General features: G+C 49.7%; 1 protein-coding gene across 1 annotated transcript in view; it reads left to right on the top strand.

The window, feature by feature from the left end:
* The window catches only part of NPLOC4 (nuclear protein localization 4 homolog (S. cerevisiae)), a 67,198-nt gene that overhangs the window by 40,259 nt on the left and 4,351 nt on the right, over positions 1 to 22,588 (top strand). Inside the window, exons 10-13 of the mRNA XM_011933332.1 lie at positions 10,678 to 10,749; positions 13,642 to 13,737; positions 15,217 to 15,333; positions 17,450 to 17,552. Of these exons, the coding sequence (XP_011788722.1) occupies positions 10,678 to 10,749; positions 13,642 to 13,737; positions 15,217 to 15,333; positions 17,450 to 17,552 (388 nt within the window). The remainder of the gene's footprint in view (positions 1 to 10,677; positions 10,750 to 13,641; positions 13,738 to 15,216; positions 15,334 to 17,449; positions 17,553 to 22,588) is intronic.

Genomic DNA, 22,588 nt, shown 5'->3' with positions numbered 1-22,588 from the left:
CTCTGTCACCCAGGCTGGAGTACAGGCTGGCGTGATCTCAGCTCATTGCAACTTCTGCCTCCTGGGCTCATGTGATCCTTCTGCCTCAGCCTCCCATGTAGCTGGGACTGCAGGCACACACTACTATGCCCACCTAACTCTTTTGTATTTTTAGTAGAATCAGGGTTTCACCATGTTGTCCAGGCTGGTCTTGAACTCCTGGGCTCAAGCAGTCTGCCTGCCTCGGCCTCCCACAGTGCTGGGAGTACAGATGTGAGCCTCCCACAGTGCTGGGATTACAGGTGTGCATCACCACGCCTGGCTAATTTTTATATTTTTAGTAGAGATTGGGTTTCACCATGTTGGCCAGGATGGTCTCGAACTCCTGACCTCATGATCCGCCTACCTTGGCCTCCCAAAGTGCTGGGATTACAGGCGTGAGCCACCTCACCCGTCCTTGATTTCTTTCTTAACGATGTGGATAATCAGCTATATGAGCACGGTTTTGGGAATAAAAATAAACTTTTGTTTCTCTCTCAATTTTTGATGCTTCTGTCATCAGTTGTCTCCATGAATCATGGAGAATCATGGATGTTTCTGGACTCTGTTCTATTCCATTGGCCAATTTTCCTAAACCAGAACTAATACTATACTCTTTTTTTTTTTTTTTTTTTTGAGACAGTCTCTCTCTTTCTCGCCCAGGCTGGAGTGTAACGGCACAATCTTGGCTCAGTGCAGCCTCTGCCTCCCGGCAATTCTCCTGCCTCAGTCTCCCGAGTAGCTGGGACTGGGACTACAGGCCCACACCCCCACGCCCAGCTAATTTTTTGTATTTTAGTAGAAACAGGGTTTCACCATGTTGCCCAGGCTGGTTTCGAACTCCTGAGCTCAGCAGTTAATCCGCCCGCCTCGGCCTCCCAAAGTGGTAGAATTACAGGCGTGAGCCACCGTGCCCGGCCTCGTTCCCATGTTGTTTAATGTCTCTTAGAAAGGTTTTCGATTTTCTCTGTGGAGGTCTTACCTATCATTTATTAGATTATTCCTAGGTACTTTAATTTATTTTTAACCTATTACAAAATAGCACTATCTTAAAATTACATTTTTAAACTGTTGCTGTTTGAAACAGGTAAATTTTTGTATCCAGCAACTGCTATCTGTTCCTCAATATTATTATTTATAAGTTTAGTCTTTCGCATTTCCTACATGTATTATCCTTTCCATCATCAGCCCTTCTCATTCTCTGGGCTTATCGCGATGTTGCCTGGGATCTCCCAAACAGCACTGATGGCAGTGAACGTCTCTGGCACCTTTGTCTTGCTTTTAATCGTAAAGCAAGTGCTTTCAGGATTTTATCGTCAACTGTGAGTTTTCTGTAGGATTATTTTTAAATACCCTTTTCGGGTTGGAAATTTGCTTTTTTATTTCCATGTGTTATTATAAGTTTCTTGCACTTAGGAATGGAGCTCCCTTTTGTCATGAAATATGTGACATTTCCTTAATCATTCTGTTGTTTTCATAGAGTGCTTATTTGCCCGCTGTTAGTGAGAATAGGCTAGAAATACTTCCCAAAATTGTTTATAGCCCTGTAGGATTTGAGACAGATTTCTCATGTTTCAGGAAAATACCAGTTGGAGCAAAGAGAACTGTAAAAGCCGACATTAAAGTCATCCTTTTAGTCCTCCCATGGACTTTGAGGTTGAAGGTAAAATATGCCTTGTAAACAAAACTTGCACCAATATTTGTCTAAGGCTGTTGTTCATCATATTGTTGTCTCTGGCAATAAAAATTGGAAACAATTGAACAGCCCCATCCCAAGGGGATATTAAGTTACAGCTGGACTCTGGGATAGCATGTGGTTACTAAAGGTATGTGTTTACAAATCATTGAAAGATAAGGGATAAAACTTAGAAAGTAAAATTAAAAGTGCATCTGTACCTAGAGTATAATACCAATTTTGTTTGTTTGTTTTTTGAAGACACATATAGGCATTTGCACATCTATGTGGGCATACATTTACATGTACTCACACACGGGGTGGAAGTAGAAGCTTCCTGACTGTCCTTCAGGAGGGAGAAGAGTCTGCAGCTTTGCCCTGTCCCATATGCAGCCAGTAAGAGAATGAGGAAGAGCTTTGTGGACAGATGAGGGGAGCTGTGCAGATACTGATGTTGGAGAAGTGATTTGAAGGCACATCTGTGTCATCATTCGCGTGTAGTTTTTTTTTAGAAAGCCGGATGTAGGCCGGGCACGGTGGCTCACGCCTGTAATCCCAGCACTTTGGGAGGCCGAGACAGGTGGATCACGAGGTCAGGAGATCGAGGCCATCCTGGCTAATACGGTGAAACCCCGTCTCTACTAAAAATACAGAAATCTAGCCGGGCGACGAGGCGGGCGCCTGTAGTCCCAGCTACTCGGGAGGCTGAGGCAGGAGAATGGCGTAAACCCGGGAGGCGGAGCTTGCAGTGAGCAGAGATCCAGCCACTGTACTCCAGCCTGGGCGGCAGAGCAAGACTCCGTCTCAAAAAAAAAAAAAAAGAAAGAAAGCATGGATGTAAACATAGTCCTGTGAGGACCAGGAGCTTCCCAAGAGACTGGAGCCAGCCAGCCACACTTGTCTCTGGGGCAGTCAGGGGCGGGAAGTGGGGCTTTTCTCTTTCACCTTTCTTGTGAAAGGGAACGCTTGTCCCCTGCAGAGAAACATGAAGAAAACATATTTAGTGATAACTACTCTTTGCATCTGGTAGAGTTGTTTCCTTTTCTATTCTTTTAACTTCAAAGACTTGTAATTGTGGAGAATAAATGAATGCATTTATTGACTACATGGGCAAATCAGAATGTATTTAATTGGTGTTGTGTTGATGGCCTTTGGTTCTTCCTGGTTATTACAGAAAGTGCCAGTTTAACACCCTCATACATCCTCATGTGACATGTTTCTTTTTTTTTTTTGAGACGGAGTCTGGCTCTGTCGCCCAGGCTGGAGTGCAGTTCTCAGCTCACTACAAGCTCCACCTCTGGGGTTCACGCCATTCTCCTGCCTCAGTCTCCCGAGTAGCTGGGACCACAGGCGCCCGCCACCACTCCTGGCTAATTTTTTGTATTTTTAGTAGAGATAGGGTTTCACCGTGTTAGCCAGGATGGTCTCGATCTCCTGACCTCGTGTTCTGCCCGCCTCAGCCTCCCAAAGTGCTGGGATCACAGGCGTGAGCCACCGCACCCAGCCTCTTTACTTATTTTTGAGATGGAGTCTCGCTGTGTCACCTAGGCTGGTAGAGAGGGGTTTTGCCATGTTGCCCAGGCTGGTCTCAAACTCTTGACCTCAAGTAATCTACCTGCCTTGCCTTCCAAAGTGCTAGAATTACAGGCGTGAGCCGCCGCACTCAACAGTAATATGTGCAGTCTATGCTGTGTGCACCTGTGGCCCCAGCTACTCAGGAGGCTGAGGCAGGAGGATTGCTTGAGCCCAGGAGTTCGAGGCTGCAGTGAGCTTTGATTGCACCACTACACTCCAGCCTGGGCAACATGTTGAGACCCTGTCTCTAAATAAATAAAGATGGAACATTTTAAGTACGAAATGAAATGTGTGTTTATTATGAAAAAATTAAATTTTGTAGATTGGTAAGAAGAAAAGGGACGCCTCTAGCACCCCTTGTGATACGGATCGGCTTTGTGTCTGCAGCCAAACCTCATCTTGACTTGTCATCCCCAGCTGTCAAGGAGAGATGAGGTGGAGATAATTGAATCCTGGAGGTGGTTTCCCCCATCCTGTTCTCAGTGACAGTGCGTGCATTCTCACAAGATCTGTTGGATTCATAAGGGGCTCTTCCCGCTTTGCTCGGCACTTCTCCTTCCTGCCGCCTTGTAAAGAAGGTGCCTGGCTTCCCCTTCCCCTCCTGCCATGATTGTGAGTTTCCTGAGGCCTCCCCAGCCATGCTGAACTGTGAGTCAATTAACCCTTTTATAAATTACCCAGTCTTGGGCAGTTCATTGTAGCAGTGAGAAAACGGGCCAGTCACACCATTTATCTGCTGAGCGCTTCCCGTGGGTCAGGTGTTAGGCCTAGGATCTGGGGCGCCATAGTGAGCAGGTCCCTCCTGGTCCCTCTTCTTGCAGACTCTGTGGAGGTGTCTTGTTGGGAAACAGGGCCCGCCGAGGTGGCCATTCATAGCACTGAGACTGGAATGTGTGAGAGGAAGCCAAGTGGAGTGGAATCTGCTGAAGCCATGTACCTGGAGAGCACAGCATGTACCCGGGGGGGCCAGTCTAGCTGGAGTGACTTGTGGTGGACAGTGGGAGGCCATGGAAAGAGATATGGAAAGTGGGTTCTGGAATGTTCCTGCTGGAGGTGTCAGGAGGGGTAGTCTGGAGGCAGGAAGCTTTTTTTTTTTTTTTTTTTTTGAGACGGTGTCTGGCTCTGTCTCCCAGGCTGGAGTGCAGTGGCCGGATCTCAGCTCACTGCAAGCTCCGCCTCCCGGGTTTACGCCGTTCTCCTGCCTCAGCCTCCGGAGTAGCTGGGACTACAGGCGCCCGCCACCTCGCCCGGCTAGTTTTTTGTATTTTTAGTAGAGACGGGGTTTCACCGTATTAGCCAGGATGGTCTCGATCTCCTGACCTCGTGATCCGCCCGTCTCGGCCTCCCAAAGTGCTGGGATTACAGGGTTGAGCCACCGCGCCTGGCCTAGGCAGGAAGCTTTTACAACAGTCCAGGCATTGAATGCCAGTAGCCTGAGTCAGGAGAAGGCAGCAAGGTTAGAGGAGTGAGTGGGGCTGAAATCCAGGTAGGAGAGGCAGTGGACAGGTACTGACAGCCGGATGGGGTGGGCAGGGGAGGTCCCCACTGTAGAAGACCCATCCTGTGCTGCCGTATGGGGAACGGTTTGGAGTTGGGAAGCCCAGTGAGAAGCTGGTGATGTTGGTAATCCAGGCCACATGTCAATTCCCTGTGGCCTTGGGGACGAGGACGGTGTGTTGGGACTGAGAGCTTTGGAGGCCTGGCAGGCGTGCAGAGAGGAGCACAGTCTCAAGCCAGGTTCCTGGTTTAGGGGAGTAGAGTTGCCACTGGTGCCAGAGTAGAGCCATGGGTCTGTGTGAGAGGATGGTGAGTCCAGGTGCCAACATGCGGAGTTTGAAGATGTAGCAGGACAGACATTTGCCAGGACTCAAGTCTGGAAACTCAGGCAAGAGATACAGGCCAATAATGTCCTTTTTAGACTATTTGCGGAGAAAGCCTAAATTAACCCAGAAGTAGACGAGCCAAGCCGTGGTCCAGGGGGAGAAAAGAAGAGGGCGTTGAGCTAACCTGGAGTAGATGAGCCAAGCTGTGGTTCAGTGGGAGAAAAGAAGAGGGTGTTGAGCAACTCCAAGGATTGCTGCTCTAAAGAGGTCAAGGAGAAGGGTCTGGGAGAGGTGGGAGGGTGATGTCCTGGTGCCAAGGGACAGTGCTGGGGTCCTCTATCTGGAGAGCTGTGTGGACAGGCAGTCTGGTGAGGGCCACACAGTGCTGGGGTGGGGCAGGTCAGAGTGCCATGGGGAGCCGAGGAGGCGTAGAAGCAGCAAGAAGGACAGCATTCCTTCAAGGAGCTGGCTGTGGAGGGGCCAGAGGGCATCTCGGAGGAACCCACTGCCCGTTGCTGTGGCCAGGCATTGCTTACTCAGCAGGCCATGGGGTTTGTTGGCATCTGGTGCTGTGAATAGCATTTGGTGGACCCTGTAACTCATTCTTAGTGCATGCTTTAAATTGCTTGGGATGAATTCCCAGAACTAGGATTTTGTTGCTGAAGCTTACTGTGTCCTCCCACATTTCCTCCGGGAAGGTGTCAGGGTGGACACTTGCGGGTGGTGCTTCAGACCAACCTTGCCCTCGTGCCTGTGACGCTGGCAAGAACCAAGCAGGCCCAGGACCTCTCTCTCTGTGCTTCTTTGGCCACAGGGAGTCTCCTGTGTTTACTGACTGTTTTCTTTGTGAGTCGCCTCTTCGTGTGCTTAGGTATTTATAAGGTGATTCATCATTTTTGGCATTCATTCGTGGGGTCTTTGTATATTAACCCTTTGTCGTATGTTGCAAACCAGTTTTTTTTTTTTTGAGACGGAGTCTCGCTCTGTTACCCAGGCTGGAGTGCAGTGGCTGGATCTCGGCTCATTGCAAGCTCCACCTCCCAAGTTTATGCCATTCTCCTGCCTTAGCCTCCTGAGTAGCTGGGACTACAGGCGCCCGCCACCTCGCCCGGCTAGTTTTTTCTATTTTTTAGTAGAGACGGAGTTTCACTGTGTTAGCCAGGATGGTCTTGATCTCCTGACCTTGTGATCCGCCCGTCTCAGCCTCCCAAAGTGCTGGGATTACAGGCTTGAGCCACCACGCCCATCCCCAGCCAAGTGTAATTCTTTACCCCAGAACTATGTATCTGCCTACATACTCTTTCCGTGCTTTTAGGATTTAATTTTACTTTGAGATCCATAATCCATTTATGTATAATATTGGTACAGGTAGGAATCTAGCTTTGTGCTTCTCCAGATGTTCGCCTGGTTGACCGAGTCCCACTGTTCATTGTAAACCAAGGTATCTGTGTCTCTTCGTGTCTTACTTCTGGGCATTGTCCTCTGCCACTTACCTGCAGTGTACTCCTTTGTTGTTACCAAACCGCTCTGTTCGCTATAGCCCCGTAACCCACTTTTGTATTTGTTGGGACAAGACCCAGCAGCACACAACTTTTTAAAGTAAGCGTTTTCACCCATAGGAGATTGTGTTTGCTTCCAGCATTTTTCAGGACAGTTTATCAATTAAGAAACTGCCAAGAGAAGAGATTCTGAATCACTTCTTATAGTATATTCCCAGTCTAAGAGAAAATTTTGCATCGTCCCTTGCGGTGGAGGTGGAGAGAGTCTTACTCAGTGTGAGACCACTGTTGGGGTCTGAGCCTCAACTTCAAGGTTCCCCAAAGGCAGGAGGGAGGTCTGCGTGTGTCCTGGCCCTGCAGCACCAGCACTGACTTGGGAGGTGGGGAGCCTGCACACATGGTGTGGGGGGCCCAGTATCTACGCAGCTGTCCAACTGTCCTCGCCGATCGCTTTAGGAGGTTCACCCATCTTTGTAACCCTTCCTGTCTTGCTGTGTGTCAGGGACAGCAGTAGTGCCTATGACTGGTGTGGTTGTGAGGACCAAGTGGCTCTGTGCACACAGCTGGCCCGAGAAATGCCAGCTGCCGGTTCTGTGTGCAGCTGACAGGTGCTGTGTTGTTGCACATGGACTGGGCTATTTTCTAAGCAGTGGTGCTTTTAAGAAACTGAGTGTCAGCCAGGCGTGGTGGCTCATGCCTGTAATCCCAGCACTTTGGGAGGCCGAGGCGGGTGGATCACGAAATCAGGAGATCGAGACCATCCTGGCTAACACGGTGAAACCTTGTCTCGACTAAAAATACAAAAAATTGCAGGGCGTGGTGGCTGAGGCACGAGAATCATTTGAACCCTGGAGGCAGAGGTTGCAGTGAGCCGAGATCGCACTACTGCACTCCAGCCTGGGTGACAGAACAAGATTGTCTCAAACCAAACACACACACACACACACACACACACACGCACGCAAAAGCATGAGGGCTTTGTGCCAGGACAACAGTGAATTCCATTGATTGAATGGCATCAACCCTGCTTTAGAAAAGGTAAATGAAATCCTGAATGTGTTGCTTTTCTAAGAACTGGCAAGAAGGGGCACAAATGATAGCAGGATCTGAACCGCCTCGGGATAACTCGGAAAAACAAAGCTTTCAGACACCCGGTTTCTTTTTTCTTTTCTTTTTTTTTTTGAGACAGAGTCTCGCTCTGTGGCCCAGGCTGGAGTGCGGTGGCCACAATCTCAGCTCACTGCAAGCTCCACCTCCCAGGTTCACGCCGTTCTCCTGCCTCAGCTTCCTGAGTAGCTGGGATTACAGGAGTGTGCCACCACACTGAGCTCATTTTTGTATTTTTGGTAGAGATGGAGTTTCGCCATGTTGTCCAGTCTTGTCTCAGACTCCTGACCTCAAGCCATCTGCCCACCTGGGCCTCCGAAAGCCCTGGGATTACAGGCATGAGCCACTGTGCCCCAGGCATCCCCAATGCTTTTGAGCTAACAAAGACATCGATTCCTGGATTTCTCTTGGTGTCAAGACCTTGGCGCCAGTACTTCCAGAAGTGGCCTCTAGCGCGAGTGGTGAAGCGTTGGGGCCACAACCTCTGACCTCCTGGTGCCTCACTCCAGGTGGAGATAAAGCTGCTGACACTTTGACGGCTGCCAAACTTAGAATTAAGACATCCTCCTCCCAGCACATTCCAACTGACATTTGCTGAGGGCCATAAAAAGTAATTGCCTTTTAAAATGGTGTGTAGGCCTAGGGATTGGCTGGTGAAAACCTCTGAGTGAAGGCTTGGGGGAGAGGTAGAAGTTACCTGTTTCCCCAGGGAGGAAAGGGGGATACAACACCTTTATTTTCTTTGGGACTGGAAAAGGTACAGTTGGATAGTTAAGTTTGAAAGAGAATAGTATGACACAAAAAAGAGATAGGGGCGTTTAACAAGAAAAATCCCTAGAGGGTGAGATTAAAGTGAACAGGTGCTGGAAAAATGTTTCTGCATATTAGAGCTTAATTAGATTTGAAGATGAATTCCAGATGGGCTAATTATGGGTGAGTTGTTGCAGGGTATTTCTTGTAGGGGCAAGCGTGTATTTTTGGAAATGGTGATTTAGTTTGATTGGATTTGATTTTTGCCTCCTACCAAATCTCCATTGAGAAACCACCTCTTTTGAGGCCCCCAGGACTCATGCAGTAGGCCCCATGTCTTTAGTGTCCCCATCACAGCCAGCAGAGCCCAGAATGTGGAAGCCTGTCCTTACTGTGGCAGCCCCTCGTTGCGTGGAAGGAGGACACACGACCCTCACCCATGTCAGTGGAAAGTCATTTCAGTGTTCAAGGCAGGCAAACAGAGCAGAGCTGTGTATTTGCAGGAACGTAGCCTCTGATGGGGTGGGGCGCAATATGTGAAATGGAAATAGAGTACAGGTTCGTTCTCTTGCTCTCCTGGAAAGATTGGTTGGATATATTTGGACCATTTTTCTCTGGGAGGGTAGAGGCAAGTTCTTGTTGGTCGCTCTCTAGCTGTGAGTAAAGGTGTGAGGATATGGAGACTGAGATACATTTCAGGCCAGACATTGAATTTAAAATTTTTTTATTATTTTTTAAGACTAGTCCAGTACAGTAGTGAGGAAGGGGGAGAGAATAGAACAAGGAGTTGGATATGTCACTGACTGTGAACAGTCAACTGAGATAACTCACCACCTTCAGACCAGCCAGAAACTTAATTTTCAAGCAAGGAGCAGGGCCAAGGGCCACATGGGGCCTGGGGCTTCTCATTAGGATAATGGACTTGGTTTGACTTGGGAACAGCTTGCGATGATTGTCTCAGAAGACAGCGGGGCTCCCTGACGTCCACAGGAAGGTGTGGTTGTGCTAGGGGTGGCCTCCCATCAACCCTGCACACCTCAGGGAGATTTGCTTGGCAATCATTTCGGGTCTGAGAGCTCCAATAAACGTAAACTTTTATGTAAGGCCCTATAATTGGAAATTATGGATGTATAATTTATGTATGACTTAATGAATGATTTATATAATGTTAAGTGATGATTTAGATAGAAAATATGACCCCCTCTTGCAGAATCTTTAATGAAAAGCTTTGGTTCTTACGAATTTATTTCTGGAGCTCTGTTTGAACTCAGCATGTTTGACATAAATCAGATCTAATTGTCATTTTATGATTAATGAACATATGCTGGCCGTTTTTCCCCATAATTAAACTTTATGTTCCGTGCATCTGACAAAGCAAAACAAGTTGAGACTTTGACAGATTGGTGTGGGGCTCCCGTGTCTTTGTGTTTGTGTGTACGCTCATTTGTGCATGCCTTTATTCATGTCCAAGTACTCGGTTTCTGGAAAGTCGGGTTTTCAGAGGTGTGAGTGAGATTCTAAGAGTTAGCATTCAGACTGTGAGGCTTCATGTGCTTTTGGAGGATAGACGGCACGGGTCCAGCCTGAGGGGAATGCGGACCCTTCTGCCTGTCGCAGATCGTGCCTGAGTGCCAGGCCAAGCGCCATGGGTAGAGGGGAGGCATTTGATGTGCTCTCCCAGTGGGGAGTCCTAGTGCCCGAGAGCTTGACCGCTTTCTCAGGCTGTGGTTATAATAAGGAGCTCCAAGAAATGGTGGAAGGTGGTTTCACTGCAAAAATATGCACGTTTTCCTTTGTGCTATCCATACACTTCAATAAGATTTGTAGTAATTTAAAAAGTGAAGGCCGGGCACGGTGACTCAGACCTGTAATCCCAGCACTTTGGGAGGCTGAGGCGGGCAGATCACGAGTTCAGGAGATTGAGACCATCCCGGCAAACACGGTGAAACCCTGTCTCTACTAAAAAATACAAAAAAAATTAGCCGGGTGTGGTGGCGGGCGCCTGTAGTCCCAGCTACTTGGGAGGCTGAGGCAGGAGAATGGTGTGAACCTGGGAGGCAGAGCTTGCGGTGAGTGGAGATTGCGCCACTGCACTCCAGCCTGGGAGATGGAGCAAGACTCTGTCTCAAAAAATGAATAAATAAAAATAAAAGGTGAGACAAGCATGCGAAAGGAAAATGATTACCACTGATCGCCTTTGCTCACTGCTGTTCCCCTCTGACTATTGCAGGACGTAGACAAGTTTGGCAACGAGATCACCCAGCTGGCCCGGCCCCTGCCTGTGGAGTATCTCATCATAGACGTGAGTGCCCCCCATGCACAGCCTGGGCAGACAGACCCATCGGGCGCCTTGGAGGTGGGACTGCTGGGTGGTGGCTGCTCAAGGGAGGAGGCTGCGATTTAAGGCGCCCTCTGCCTTGTGCTGTGCCCACCCCATAACAGGCACCCAGGAGTGGTTGTAGAGTCACTGAGCGTGCGGTGTTGCTGAAGTGCTCACAGCTTTAATGGCTTTTTGTTTTAGTTTCAGGTTTTTATTTCCTTCACATCAACCTAGGGGTTAACTGTCTCCATACTAAAGTACAAAGGACCACCGACCCCCGGCTAGGGAGCCTCTGGAAGGCAGCGAACCGCCATTGCTTGGGTCTCCAGTCACCAGAGCATCAAGCAGGCTTGTCCAGATGTGCTGTGCTTGGTGTGTGGCTGTCAGCTGTCCTGCATGTGCAGGTGCTGCCCTGGCCCCAGCACAGCTGCCACAGCCCACAGTGCATCTGGGCCACTTGGTCCAGGGTGGGCCCCAGGGGACGCACCTGTGACTCAGTGTTCTTGAGTGAGGGATCAGCGTGGTTTACTGGGTGGAATTCCAGGAGCCACAAATGCCCCTGGCTCTTCCACATTTTCCCTGTGTCTCAGCTCCTTTCTGGAGGCATTTTATGGTCATGGAGATACGGCTGTGCCATTGGCCACAGGGCAGCAAGGATGTCAGGATGAGTCTTTGCAGCAGCCAGTGCATCAGCCCCACCAGAGCTCTGTCTAGAGTGGACGGGAGGCAGCTCATTTGCTATGCTGCTGCCGTGCCAGGATCTATTCAGGCTGCATTTGAACTCGAATGGGCATGTGATTCAGGCAGTAAAATATCATTGCATTCAGAGCAGCAGGTCCCCACGAGCCAAACCCATCGATGCACCATTCCAACTGACAGCTCCCGAGAACATATTTATTACATAGGCCGTGGAGGCATCTGGTTTTTAGACTACCTGGGGTGTAATTAAGATGAAAACAGATTGATGGAGCATACACCCAGGAGGAGCTGGCATGATTTAAAACCAGCTTTCTCAGGTCTTCCACCCCGAGCAACCTCCCCACCCCTTTCCTCTTCTTTTATAAAGGAAGTTAAGTTTTTGCCTTAGTGCAGTTTTTCAGAAGTTCTTGTTTGTGGGAGCGCATTTTGCTCTGTGATGCCCAAACTCCTTGACCCTGTGGAAGTGAGGCATGGGGAGTCCTTGAGAGCAGGCGCCCAGAGAGGGGTGTCAAGCTCCATGCCCAGCCCTGGGTCACAAGCGCTGGCCTGGGCCAGGGTTCTTAAACCTTGGGATGGGATGGCTGGGCAGGCAGGAAAAGGCACCAGCCACTGTTCCTGGGGCTTCTTTGTGGGTTCTGGGGGCATCATCTGGCTGATAGACGATGGGTAGGGTAGGGAAATGGCTTCAGTGTGTAAGATGGGAACTGATGCCCTGCCTGGGACATCTGGGATGGGCTCTGTGGACTTCGGTTCTGTTACCCTCCAAGGGCCAGTTACAAGGCCAGCAAGACCCTCTGTCGGTCCCACTAGGTCGCTCACTAACACGTGTTCTGGGGGTGCCGCCCTTGCCATTTCTAGGCCTTCCCAAAGGAGACGCCTGAGTGGGCCAGGCTTTTGTCTCTGCAGGAGGTCAGCACCTCCCCTGTCTTCACCTGGTACCCAGCACTGTGTGTACCAACACTATGTGTACCAGCCCCGTGCTGGGCACCCAGGAGGCGAGTACTCTGATCATCTTCATCTCGAGGAAGAGTAAAGTGAGGCCCAGGATCCCTAACTGATGAGGCCATGTAGCCGACATGTGGCCCTGCGGCCCGAGTCTTCGTGCCCCACCCCACCGCTTGCCCATGAAGGGCCAGCTCAGGCCAGACATGCTGCCGGTGGCTCAGCTGTCCTTCCAGAGCGGCTCGTGCTGGCACAGCAAATCCTGGGCCAGCCAGCTCAACAACTCACCGCCTTTGCTGATGCAGAAAGCAGACCAGAACCACACTCATTCTTTAGAAACAGTCCCAAAGGAACCAGAATAGTTCCCCTAAATCTGGAAGAGGTGTGACCTCGGCGGCTGCTGTTCTGTTGCAGAGAAAAGCAGCATCAGCTCAGCTCGGGTGCTTCTTTGGGGAGGGGTGTCTGTCATGAAGAATAAAAGTTGTATTTCTATTGATTCTTGCACATTTAACCACTGTCCCTGTAGCTTCTATTGATTATATGTTAGGTGCAAAATGCCCTCTGTTGTCATTAAGGCCTGTCTGAGCCAGTGAAGTACTTAGCTGGCCTTTGGGTATCAGCTGTGACGGAGAGAGGAGAGCTGAACCCTGTGTTCTTCAAGGGCCTTGTATTCACGCCTGCCTGGAAAAGCCCACAGCTCCATGGAGTGGCTCCCAGCGTTCAGAAGGGGCTTAGCAAGCTGCTGGAGGGTGCTTTGTTTCTTGAAAGCTGGCTGATTTCCTCATGTGCCCTCCAAATCCAAGGACACGAATTTCTCTTGAGCAAAGTCAGCTCCTGACAGCCTTCTGGCCCCTTCCATTCCCTTCTTGTCACCTGGACAAGGGGTCAAACCAGCCTTTAGTTCCTCCATAGCAGAGGGAGAGAACGTGCGTGAAGGGAAGCTGTGCCGCGGGGGGAGTCCCAGTGCCCTTTCTGTAGGATGTCGAGGCCAGTGCACAGGCCAGAGGCTGCCCGGATATGGTGTAGTTTGCCTCCAAGATGGCGGAGTTTCAAAGTGTTTGTTTAGAGATGACACTAATAGATAACGGTTCCCTTCAACGGAGAGCTTTTAGAACTCTCTCAGAATTGCTGGGAGTCGTTAACTCGGGCTCTGGGAGATGCTTTGGGCTGGCTGGGAGTTGGCCACACCATTTTCAGCCTAATTTATCATGGGTTTATGTTTTTCTTCATTAGATCACAACAACTTTCCCCAAGGATCCAGTTTACACTTTTTCTATTTCGCAAAATCCATTTCCTATTGAAAACCGGGATGTATTGGGTGAGACACAGGTGAGCTCTTTGTCTTTAGAAACACAATTTAAGGTAACTGCTGATTGCTTATCTAGTGTCAGTATTGTTTTTCCAGAAAACATCAAGCTTTCAAACGCTTCCGATGCATTCTCGTGACAGGTCAGCTGGGGCCTGCTGTGGGGCACTGTTGGTCAGGTGGACGCCCTTCCCGTGGCTGAGTGATGGACAGCCACAAAGGCTAAGCCCCTGACGTCCTCAGACTGGTCCCATCCTCAGTGGACCTCGTAATTTTCCCAAATGTGTCACTTTGTGTCTTCTGCCAGCAGCCTCGCCACTGTTGGTTTGGCCTGGCCCCTGCCTGGTCACCTGCTGCCCTTCTCAGGCACCTTGGGGCTGTGTCGCCCGTCTTGTCCTGGCCTCGGCTTTCCCATGTGTAGTGTTGATCTGCTGTTTAGCGTGGCTCATGTGTTGGCCTCTGCTCTCACCGGCAGATCAGGCCAGGTCCGACGTGCTGTCATGCCTTCTGCATACTGTGTAGACAGGCTGTGTATACACGGTTGTTCTTAAATCATAACTTGCTAACAGACATTTCAGAAGGTGGTCAAAGAGTGTCTATAATGAGGTTTTCTTCAGTGGCTGACAAAGCTTCTGTGCTTTGGTCCCCTCAGTGCCCATCCGCCCAGGGAACTTGGGGTGCTCGTAGAGGCACAAAGCCAATTATTAGGGTGCACTCTTGAAGCTCTGTGTTTGGTTCTGCTGAAGATCTCTGTGCTGCATCACGGCTGCCCTGCACATTCCTCCCTCTTGCCACCCTATATGGAGAATACAGCTCGACAGGAAAAGCCAGATGCATCTCCCTGCCCTGAAGGGGGCTCCAGGCCCCTCCCACAGCCCACTCTTCACCTGGGGGCCAGGGTGCATTTCCATCTGTTTGACTGTGTCTCTGTCTGAGTCACCTTTTTTTTTTTTTTCGAGACAGAGTCTCACTGTATCACCCAGGCTAGAGTGCAGTGGTGCGATCTTGGATCACTACAACCTCCACTTTCCGGGTTCAAGCGATTCTTCTGCTTCAGCCTCCCAAGTAGCTGGGATTATAGGCACGCACCACCAAGCCTGGCTAATTTTTTTTTATATTTTTAGTAGAGACGGGGTTTCACCATATTGGCCAGGCTGGTCTTGAACTCATGACCACCTGCCTGCCTCTGCCTCCCAAAGTGCTGGAATTACAGCGTTAGCCTCCATACCTGGCCAGTCTGAGTCAGCTTTAGAAGTGTGTCTTCTTGCACATCTGGGTAGTCAGGTGTGCTGAGAGCATCTTCCTGGGAGAAGAGGGCAAGAGCTTGCTTTGCAGCTGCCTGCTGCTCTTTCTTGGACCCTGTTTGTGGTTGCAGAGGCAGAGGGAGAGGTGCCTCTCAGCATTCAGTGTATTGAGTTGCATCTTAGTAGGAAACGGCTCTGTTTTGGGGTCTGGCACTGGGGAACTGTATGGAACATTCATGTTTATTCCTGTCCCCCTAGGACTTCCATAGCTTGGCCACCTATTTGTCCCAGAATACCTCATCTGTGTTTTTGGATACCATCTCAGATTTCCACCTCCTGCTGTTCCTGGTCACCAATGAAGTTATGCCTCTGCAGGTGCGTGCCCAAGTGTGGTGTCTGCCTTAGCAAGTGGGCTTTGCCCGCCAGGAGATGCCTGTGTCTTGCTTTCTTTCCTCACAGACCAGAGTGGGACTGGGAAACTGGGTCAAAGCTTGGGGTCACATATTGTCCCCCCATTTGTCCTGTGGGCAGAGTGTAGGCAGCAGCTTTTCACAAGAAGCTGTTGGATAGAAAGATGAATTTTTTCACCTTTAGCGTTTTCATGGAGTGTCTGCACCTCTGTGAGGAAGTACGGTTTCATCTGTTACAGTCGGATGGGAAGCAGAGGTGATTTAGCTCTGCCTCCAGCATTAGAGTTAGACAGTTTAAAAAATTTCTGTTCTAACAGTTTCCGAGTCACAGCCTCTGCTTTTGACTCGTATCTCCCCTCCTCCCCAATCAACTCTGGTTTTATTGCCTTGGCCCAGAAGGCTTGGCCACCTTCCAGACCCCAAGCTCACAGCTGCACAGTTGGCATTTTTAAGAGGCACCGTTGGGGGAGAAGAGGGCGAGTGCTTTGCAGAAGCGGCTGCTCTGGGTAGTCGGGGGCCAGTGGGCAGCAGCCCCCAGGAGGTTCTTGCATGTGCCATGTGTGGGGGTCCAACTTTGGCTTTTTCTTCACTGTTTAAGCCGACAGGAAATGCCAAAGAGAAAGGAGCAAATTCTTTCTGAGCTGCTCCGCCACTGACTCAGGACCTTTCCCTGAAGGAGGCAGAATGGAGAGGCTCCTCCTCCCCCAGCCTTTCTCTGTCAGGAAGCCTATAGCTGTTCTTGTATCCTGCTAGTTTATTTTGTGTCTGTATTTTGTCTCAAAACCACTCACTCGGGTATTTGACATCAGGCACCGTGTGCCTCTTCCCTGCCTGTGCCTTCTCTAGTCAGCCCAGGGAGCTGCACCTCCTGCTCCCAGGTTCAGCTGCTGCCCATCTGTCTGGACAGGTGGTGAAAGGCGAGGCTCCCTCTACACCAGAGCCACCTTGCTAGTATACTGCACTATTTTTGCAGTCATCTGTTGGAAGACATTCTCTGGAGGTACTGAGAGCTCCTGAAGTCTTTATCCGTTTCTCATATATGATTTTTTTTTTTTTTTGAGACGGAATTTCACTCTGTCGCCCGGGCTGGAGTGCAGTGGCCGGATCTCAGCTCACTGCAAGCTCCGCCTCCCGGGTTCCCGCCATTCTCCTGCGTCAGCCTCCCGAGTAGCTGGGACCACAGGCACCTGCCACCTCGCCCGGCTAGTTTTTTGTATTTTTTAGTAGAGACGGGGTTTCACTGTGTTAGCCAGGATGGTCTCGATCTCCTGACCTCGTGATCCACCCGTCTTGGTCTCCCAAAGTGCTGGGATTACAGGCTTGAGCCACCGTGCCTGGCCGATTTTTTTTTTTTTTAAGACAGAGTCTTGCTCTGTTGCCCAGACCGGAGTGCATTGGCGCAATCTTGGCTCACTGCAACCTCTGCCTCTCGGGTTCAAGCGATTCTCCTGCCTCAGCCTCCTGAGTAGCTGGGATTACGGGTGCCCACAACCACACCCATCTAATTTTTGTATTTTTAGTAGAGACGAGGTTTCACCATGTTTGCCAGGCTGGTCTCAAACTCCTGACCTCGTGATCCGTCCGCCTCCGCCTCCCAGTGTTGGGATTACAGGCGTGAGCCACCGTGCCCATCCTTAATGCATTAATCCCCTGCACTTTGACCCAGAAGACTAGGATAGAGAGTGCATTTTTCTAGGCACGATGGAGAAGAGAAAGAGGCAGGGGGATGAAATGTAAGGGAGGAGGACACGTCTCACAGCTAGGGTTCCATCCTCCATCCCAGCCTCCAGGACAAGAGGCATGAGCTCCTATCGTCTGGGCTGTTGAGCACTGTCAGTGCATGGCAGAGGCACAGATGCCTGCTTGGGCCTATTGGGGAAGAATTTAAATTCTAGTTCAATTTAGCACTTGAGTTTGTAGATGTAAGTTGTGGCAGTTTACATTTTATAGTGATATCCTGCAAGATTTTTAAAATGTCCTCGGGAATATGTCTTAGTGTTGGGGAAAAAGAAACCTGTTCCAGCAGGAAGCTGCTCACCTCAGGCACAGCAAAGTGGAACCTTCCTTTTGGCTTCTTGTAGGACAGCATCAGCTTACTGCTGGAGGCTGTGCGGACCAGAAATGAGGAGCTCGCCCAGACATGGAAGAGGTCTGAGCAGTGGGCCACCATCGAGCAGCTGTGCAGTGAGTACCCTCACCCCCTGCCCTGGTACCCCGTGGCTGGGGCTGGAGAGCAGTCTACTCTGCACAGCTCCCCACTGCCTGTCGTGCCCTGGATTCTGTACCCCAGCTGCATCCTGGCAGCTGCTGTGGGCAATGAGGCTAGAGACTCGACCTCCCTGCCAGGCATGTGGCAGTTTCCAGTGATGTAACATACATGTTGTCCAGGCCATGCATCTTAGGTACACAGCCCTGTAAATTTTATAAATCTATACATCAGAGATACTAATCTCCAGGCATCCGAGGAGCACTTTCAGCATCATTGTCTTAAGAGAATCAGAAACTTTGTGGAAGTGCCAGAAGCGCAGGACCTTTTGGTCTCCTTGAGAATTTCCCTTTAGTGCTTAAAGCTGTAAGGAGGAGAAGCCTACAGCATGCGTGTTCTTCCTGGTGGACACTACAGAATGAACTGCAGGCATTGCGTTTCTTCAGGACCCTCAGTCACCAAGTCCTGAACAATTCTCCACCCGCGAGAACCTTCTGTCAGCATTGCTGCAGGGACTCCTCACGCATCGTGGTGCCCTGTGCAGCCCGAGTGCCTGCCCTGAGTCTATCCAGCTGAGAATACCAAAGTGCCCGACAGCTGCTACAGCCTTGGACAAACACTAGAATCCCTCTGTTAACAGAGCCTTCAAAATACATATCAAACACCTTTATACCATTTTCTCTTTTTTTTTTTTGAGACAGAGTTTGGCTCTTGTCGCCCAGGCTGGAGTGCAGTGGCATGATCTCGCCTCACTGCAACCTCCACCTCCTGGGTTTAAGCGATTCTCCTGCCTCAGCCTCCCGAGTAGCTGGGACTACGGGCGGCACCACGCCAGGCTAATTTTTGTATTCTTAGTAGAGACAGGGTTCCACCATGTTGGCCAGGCTGATCTCAAACTCCTGACCTTGTGATCTGCCCGCCTCTGCCTCCCAAAGTGCTGCTGGGATTACAGGCGTGAGCCACCACGCCCAGCCAAGGTTTTCTTTTCATACAATTCTTTATTATGTTTATTTTTGTAGAGACAGAGTCTCACTCTGTTGCTCAGGCTGGAGTGCAGTGGCGCAATCATGGCTCACTGCAGCCTCAGACTCCAGGCTCAAGTGATCTTTCTGCTTCAGCCTTCTGAGTAACTGGGACACAGGCTCACACCACCACCCCCAGCTAAGGGGGTTTTGTTGTTTTTTGTTTGTTTCTTAAAAATAATTTTAACTTTTATTTTAGGTTCACAGGGTACATGTGCAGGTTCGTCACCTGGGTGTATTGCCTGATGCTGAGGTTTGGGTATGATTGATCCCATCACCCAGGTACTAAACATAGTACCTACTAGATTTTTCAGCCTTTTTTTTTCTTGTTTTTGAGATGGAGCCTCACTCTGTCTCCCAGGCTGGAGTGCAGCGGCGCAATCTTGGCTCACTGCAACCTCTTCCTCCTGGCTTGAAGCAATTCCCCTCCCTCAGCCTCCCGAGTAGCTGGGATTACAGATGTGCGCCACCACACGTGGCGTTGCCATCTTTATGCACATGAGTACCCACATGTAGCTCCCACTTATAAATGAAAACATGTGGTATTTGGTTTGCTGTTCCTGCATTAATTTGCTTCAAATAATGGCCTTCAACTGCATCCAGTTGCTGCAAAGGACATGATTTCGTTCCTTTTCATGGCTGCAAAAATTTTTTATTTTTTTGTATCAATGAGGGCTCACTGTGTTGCCCGGACTGGTCTCAAACTTTCTGGCCTCAAGCATTCCTTACACCTCAGTCTCCCAAAGCCGTGAGATTATACCTGGGAGTCACTGCACCCAACCCTTTTATGCGATTCTAACAATGACACCAGAGTCTTCTTTTCTTCTTTTTTGTTTCCTTTTAGAGACAGGGTTTCACTCTGTTGCCCAGGCTGGAGTGCAGTGGAGTGATCATCACTCACTGCAGCCTTCAATTCCTGGGCTCAAACGATCCTCCTGCTTCAGCTTTCTGAGTAGCTAGGACTATAAGCATAAGCCACTACACCCAACTAATGTTTCTGTTTTTTTTCTTCTTTTTCTTTTTTTCTTTTTTTTTAAGAGATGGGGTTGGCTGGGCGCGGTGGCTCACACCTGTAATCCCAACACTTTGGGAGGCTGAGGCAGGTGGATCACGAGGTCAAGGGATTGAGACCATCCTGGCCAACATGGTGAAACCCCATCTCTTAGTAAAAACACAAAAATTAGCTGGGCATGGTGGCGAGCGCCTGTGATCCCAGCCACTTGAGAGGCTGAGGTTGGAGAATCGCTTGAACCCGTGAAGCGTAGGTTGCAGTGAACTAAGATAGTGAGACTGACCTCAAGTGCCACTGCACTTCAGCTTGGGTGACAGAGTGAGACCCTCTCTCAAACAAAAAAGGAGAAAAAAAAGAAAAGGTCAGGTGCAGTGGCTTACACCTGTAATCTCAGCACTTTGGGAGCCAAGGCAGGAAGATCACTTGAGCCTAGGAGTTTGAGACCAGCCTGGGCAACATGGCAAGACCCCATCTTTTTTTTTTTTTTTTTTGAGATAGAGTCTCACTCTGTTTCCCAGGCTGGAGTGCAGTGGCACTTGAGGTCAGTCTCACCTTGACCTCCCCAGGCTCAAACAATCCTCCCACCTCAGGCTTCTGAGCAGCTGGGACTACAAGCATGTGCCACCATGCCTGGCTGATTTTTTAAATTTGTTGTAGAGATGAGGTCTCACTATATTCCCCAGGCTGGTCTTGAACTCTTGGGCTCAAGTGATTCTCCCGCCTCAGTGCTGAGATTGCAGGGGTAAGCTACCATGTCCAGCCAACTCTTTTATAATAGGCAGTTCTGACTGGTGTAAGATGGTATCTCACTGTGGTTTTAATTTGCATCTCTGATGATTAGTGATGTTAGGCATTTTTTCATGGGTTGTTTGTTTTGAGACAGTCTCGTTCTGTCGCCCAGGCTGGAATGCAGTAGCGTGATCTCAGCTCACTGCAGCCTCTACCTCCCGGGTTCAAGCGATTCTCCTGCCTCACCCTCGTAAGTAGGTGGAATTACAGGTGGCCGCCACCACACCCAGCTAATTTTTTTAGTTTTAGTGGAGACGGTTTCTCCATGTTGGCCAGGCTGGTCTCGAACTCTTGACCTCAAGTGATCTGCCTACCTCGGCCTCCCAAAGTGCTGGGATTATAGGCATGAGCCACCACACCCAGCCCTCATGGGTGGTTTTGTTTTGTTTTGTTTTGAGACGGTTACCCTGTCAGCCAGGCTGCAGTGCAATGGCGTGATCTCGGCTTACTGCAACCTCCACCTCCTGGGTTCAAGTGATACTCATGCCTCAGCCTCCCGAGTAGCTGGGACTACAGGTGTGCGCCACCATGCCTGGCTAATTTTTATATTTTCAGTAGAGATGGGGTTTCACTATGTTGATCAGACTGGTCACGAACTCCTGACCTCAGGTGATCCACCCACCTCGGCCTCCCAAAGTGCTGGGATGACAGACATGTATACATCAGACACAAAGATCAGCTCAGGATGGCTCATAGGCCTAATGGTAAAAGGTAAAACTATGAAGCAGGCTGGGCACGATGTCTCAACTGTCATCCTAACACTCTGGGAGGCCAAAGCTGGAGGACACTGGAGCCCAGAAGTTCGAGAGCAGCCTACACAACACAGTGAAGCCTCGTCTGTACAAAAAAATATATTAAGAAAAGAATTAGCTGGGCATAGTGAGTGGTCCATGCCTGTAATCCCAGCTTCTGGGGAGGCTGAAATGGGAGGATCCCATGAGTCCGGGAGGTCGAGGTCACAGTGAGCCATGATTGTACCACTCCAGCCTGAATGACAGAGTGATACCCTGTCTTAAAAAAATAAAAACTATAAAACAGTTATTATTAAGTTGAATCTCTTCAGGGCCTTGGAGTACACAAAGATTCTTTTCGGCAGGATGCAGGACCTTGGGGTAGAACACAGAAAAACACTGGCATAAAAAAAGGTAAATTGATAAATGTATGTTATGTAAACAAAACACTTGCGCTCATCAGAGGGCACTGTTAGAAACATGAAAAGGCACCGATGGGGGACGCAGTATTAGCAGTACATACACACAACATGACTTCTGTCTGAAACTTAAAAAGAACTCTGCTTGTTGATAATCAAGCAGATAGAGCAAAAGAATTCTGCCTGTTGATAACCAAACAGAAAGAGCATAAGAAGCTGGGCAGAGGGTGAAACATTTCACAATAGGAAATGCAGGCCGGGCGCGGTGGCACACACCTGTAATCCCTGCACTTGTGGGAGGCTGAGGCGAGTGGATCACTTGAAGTCAGGAGTTCAAGACCAGCCAGGCCAACATGGTGAAACCCCATCTCTACTAAAAATACGAAAATTGGCCAGGTGTGGTGGCGCGTGCTTGTAATCCCAGCTACTTGGGAGGCTGAGGCAGGAGAATCGCTTGAACAAGGGGGCAGAGGTTGCAGTGAGCCAAGATTGTGCCATTGCACTCCAGCCTGGGCAACAACAAAAAAAAAAGGAGATGCAGGAACAGTCACTATGATTAGTCATCAGGGAAATGCAAATTAAAACATGAGAAACCAGTACACATCCATCAGTGTGGCTGAAATGAAAAAAACGCAACCATGTCAAGTGTGAGTGAAGATATGAAGCCGCTGGAACCCTCGCACCTCGCAAGTGGGAGGCAAAACCGTGCCGCCATCAAAAGAACTGTGTCTCAGGGTCTTAGAAAGTTCAGCACACAAGGCTTTGCAGACGCTGCCGCCGAGGAAATTCTTGTACTACTAGCCATGGTCAACCCTACCGTGTTCTTCGACATTGCCGTCGACGGCGAGCCCTTGGGCCGCGTCTCCTTCGAGCTGTTTGCAGACAAGATTCCAAAGCAGCAGAAAATTTTCGTGCTCTGAGCACTGGAGAGAAAGGATTTGGTTATAAGGGTTCCTGCTTTCACAGAATTATTCCAGGGTTTATGTGTCAGGGTGGTGACTTCACACACCATAATGGCACTGGTGGCAAGTCCATCTATGG

This window comes from Colobus angolensis, unplaced genomic scaffold (genome assembly GCF_000951035.1).
Source record: "Colobus angolensis palliatus isolate OR3802 unplaced genomic scaffold, Cang.pa_1.0 Scaffold1, whole genome shotgun sequence".
In the NCBI taxonomy this organism is placed as follows: Eukaryota; Metazoa; Chordata; class Mammalia; order Primates; family Cercopithecidae; genus Colobus; species Colobus angolensis.
This window is presented reverse-complemented; position numbering and strand designations above follow the sequence as displayed.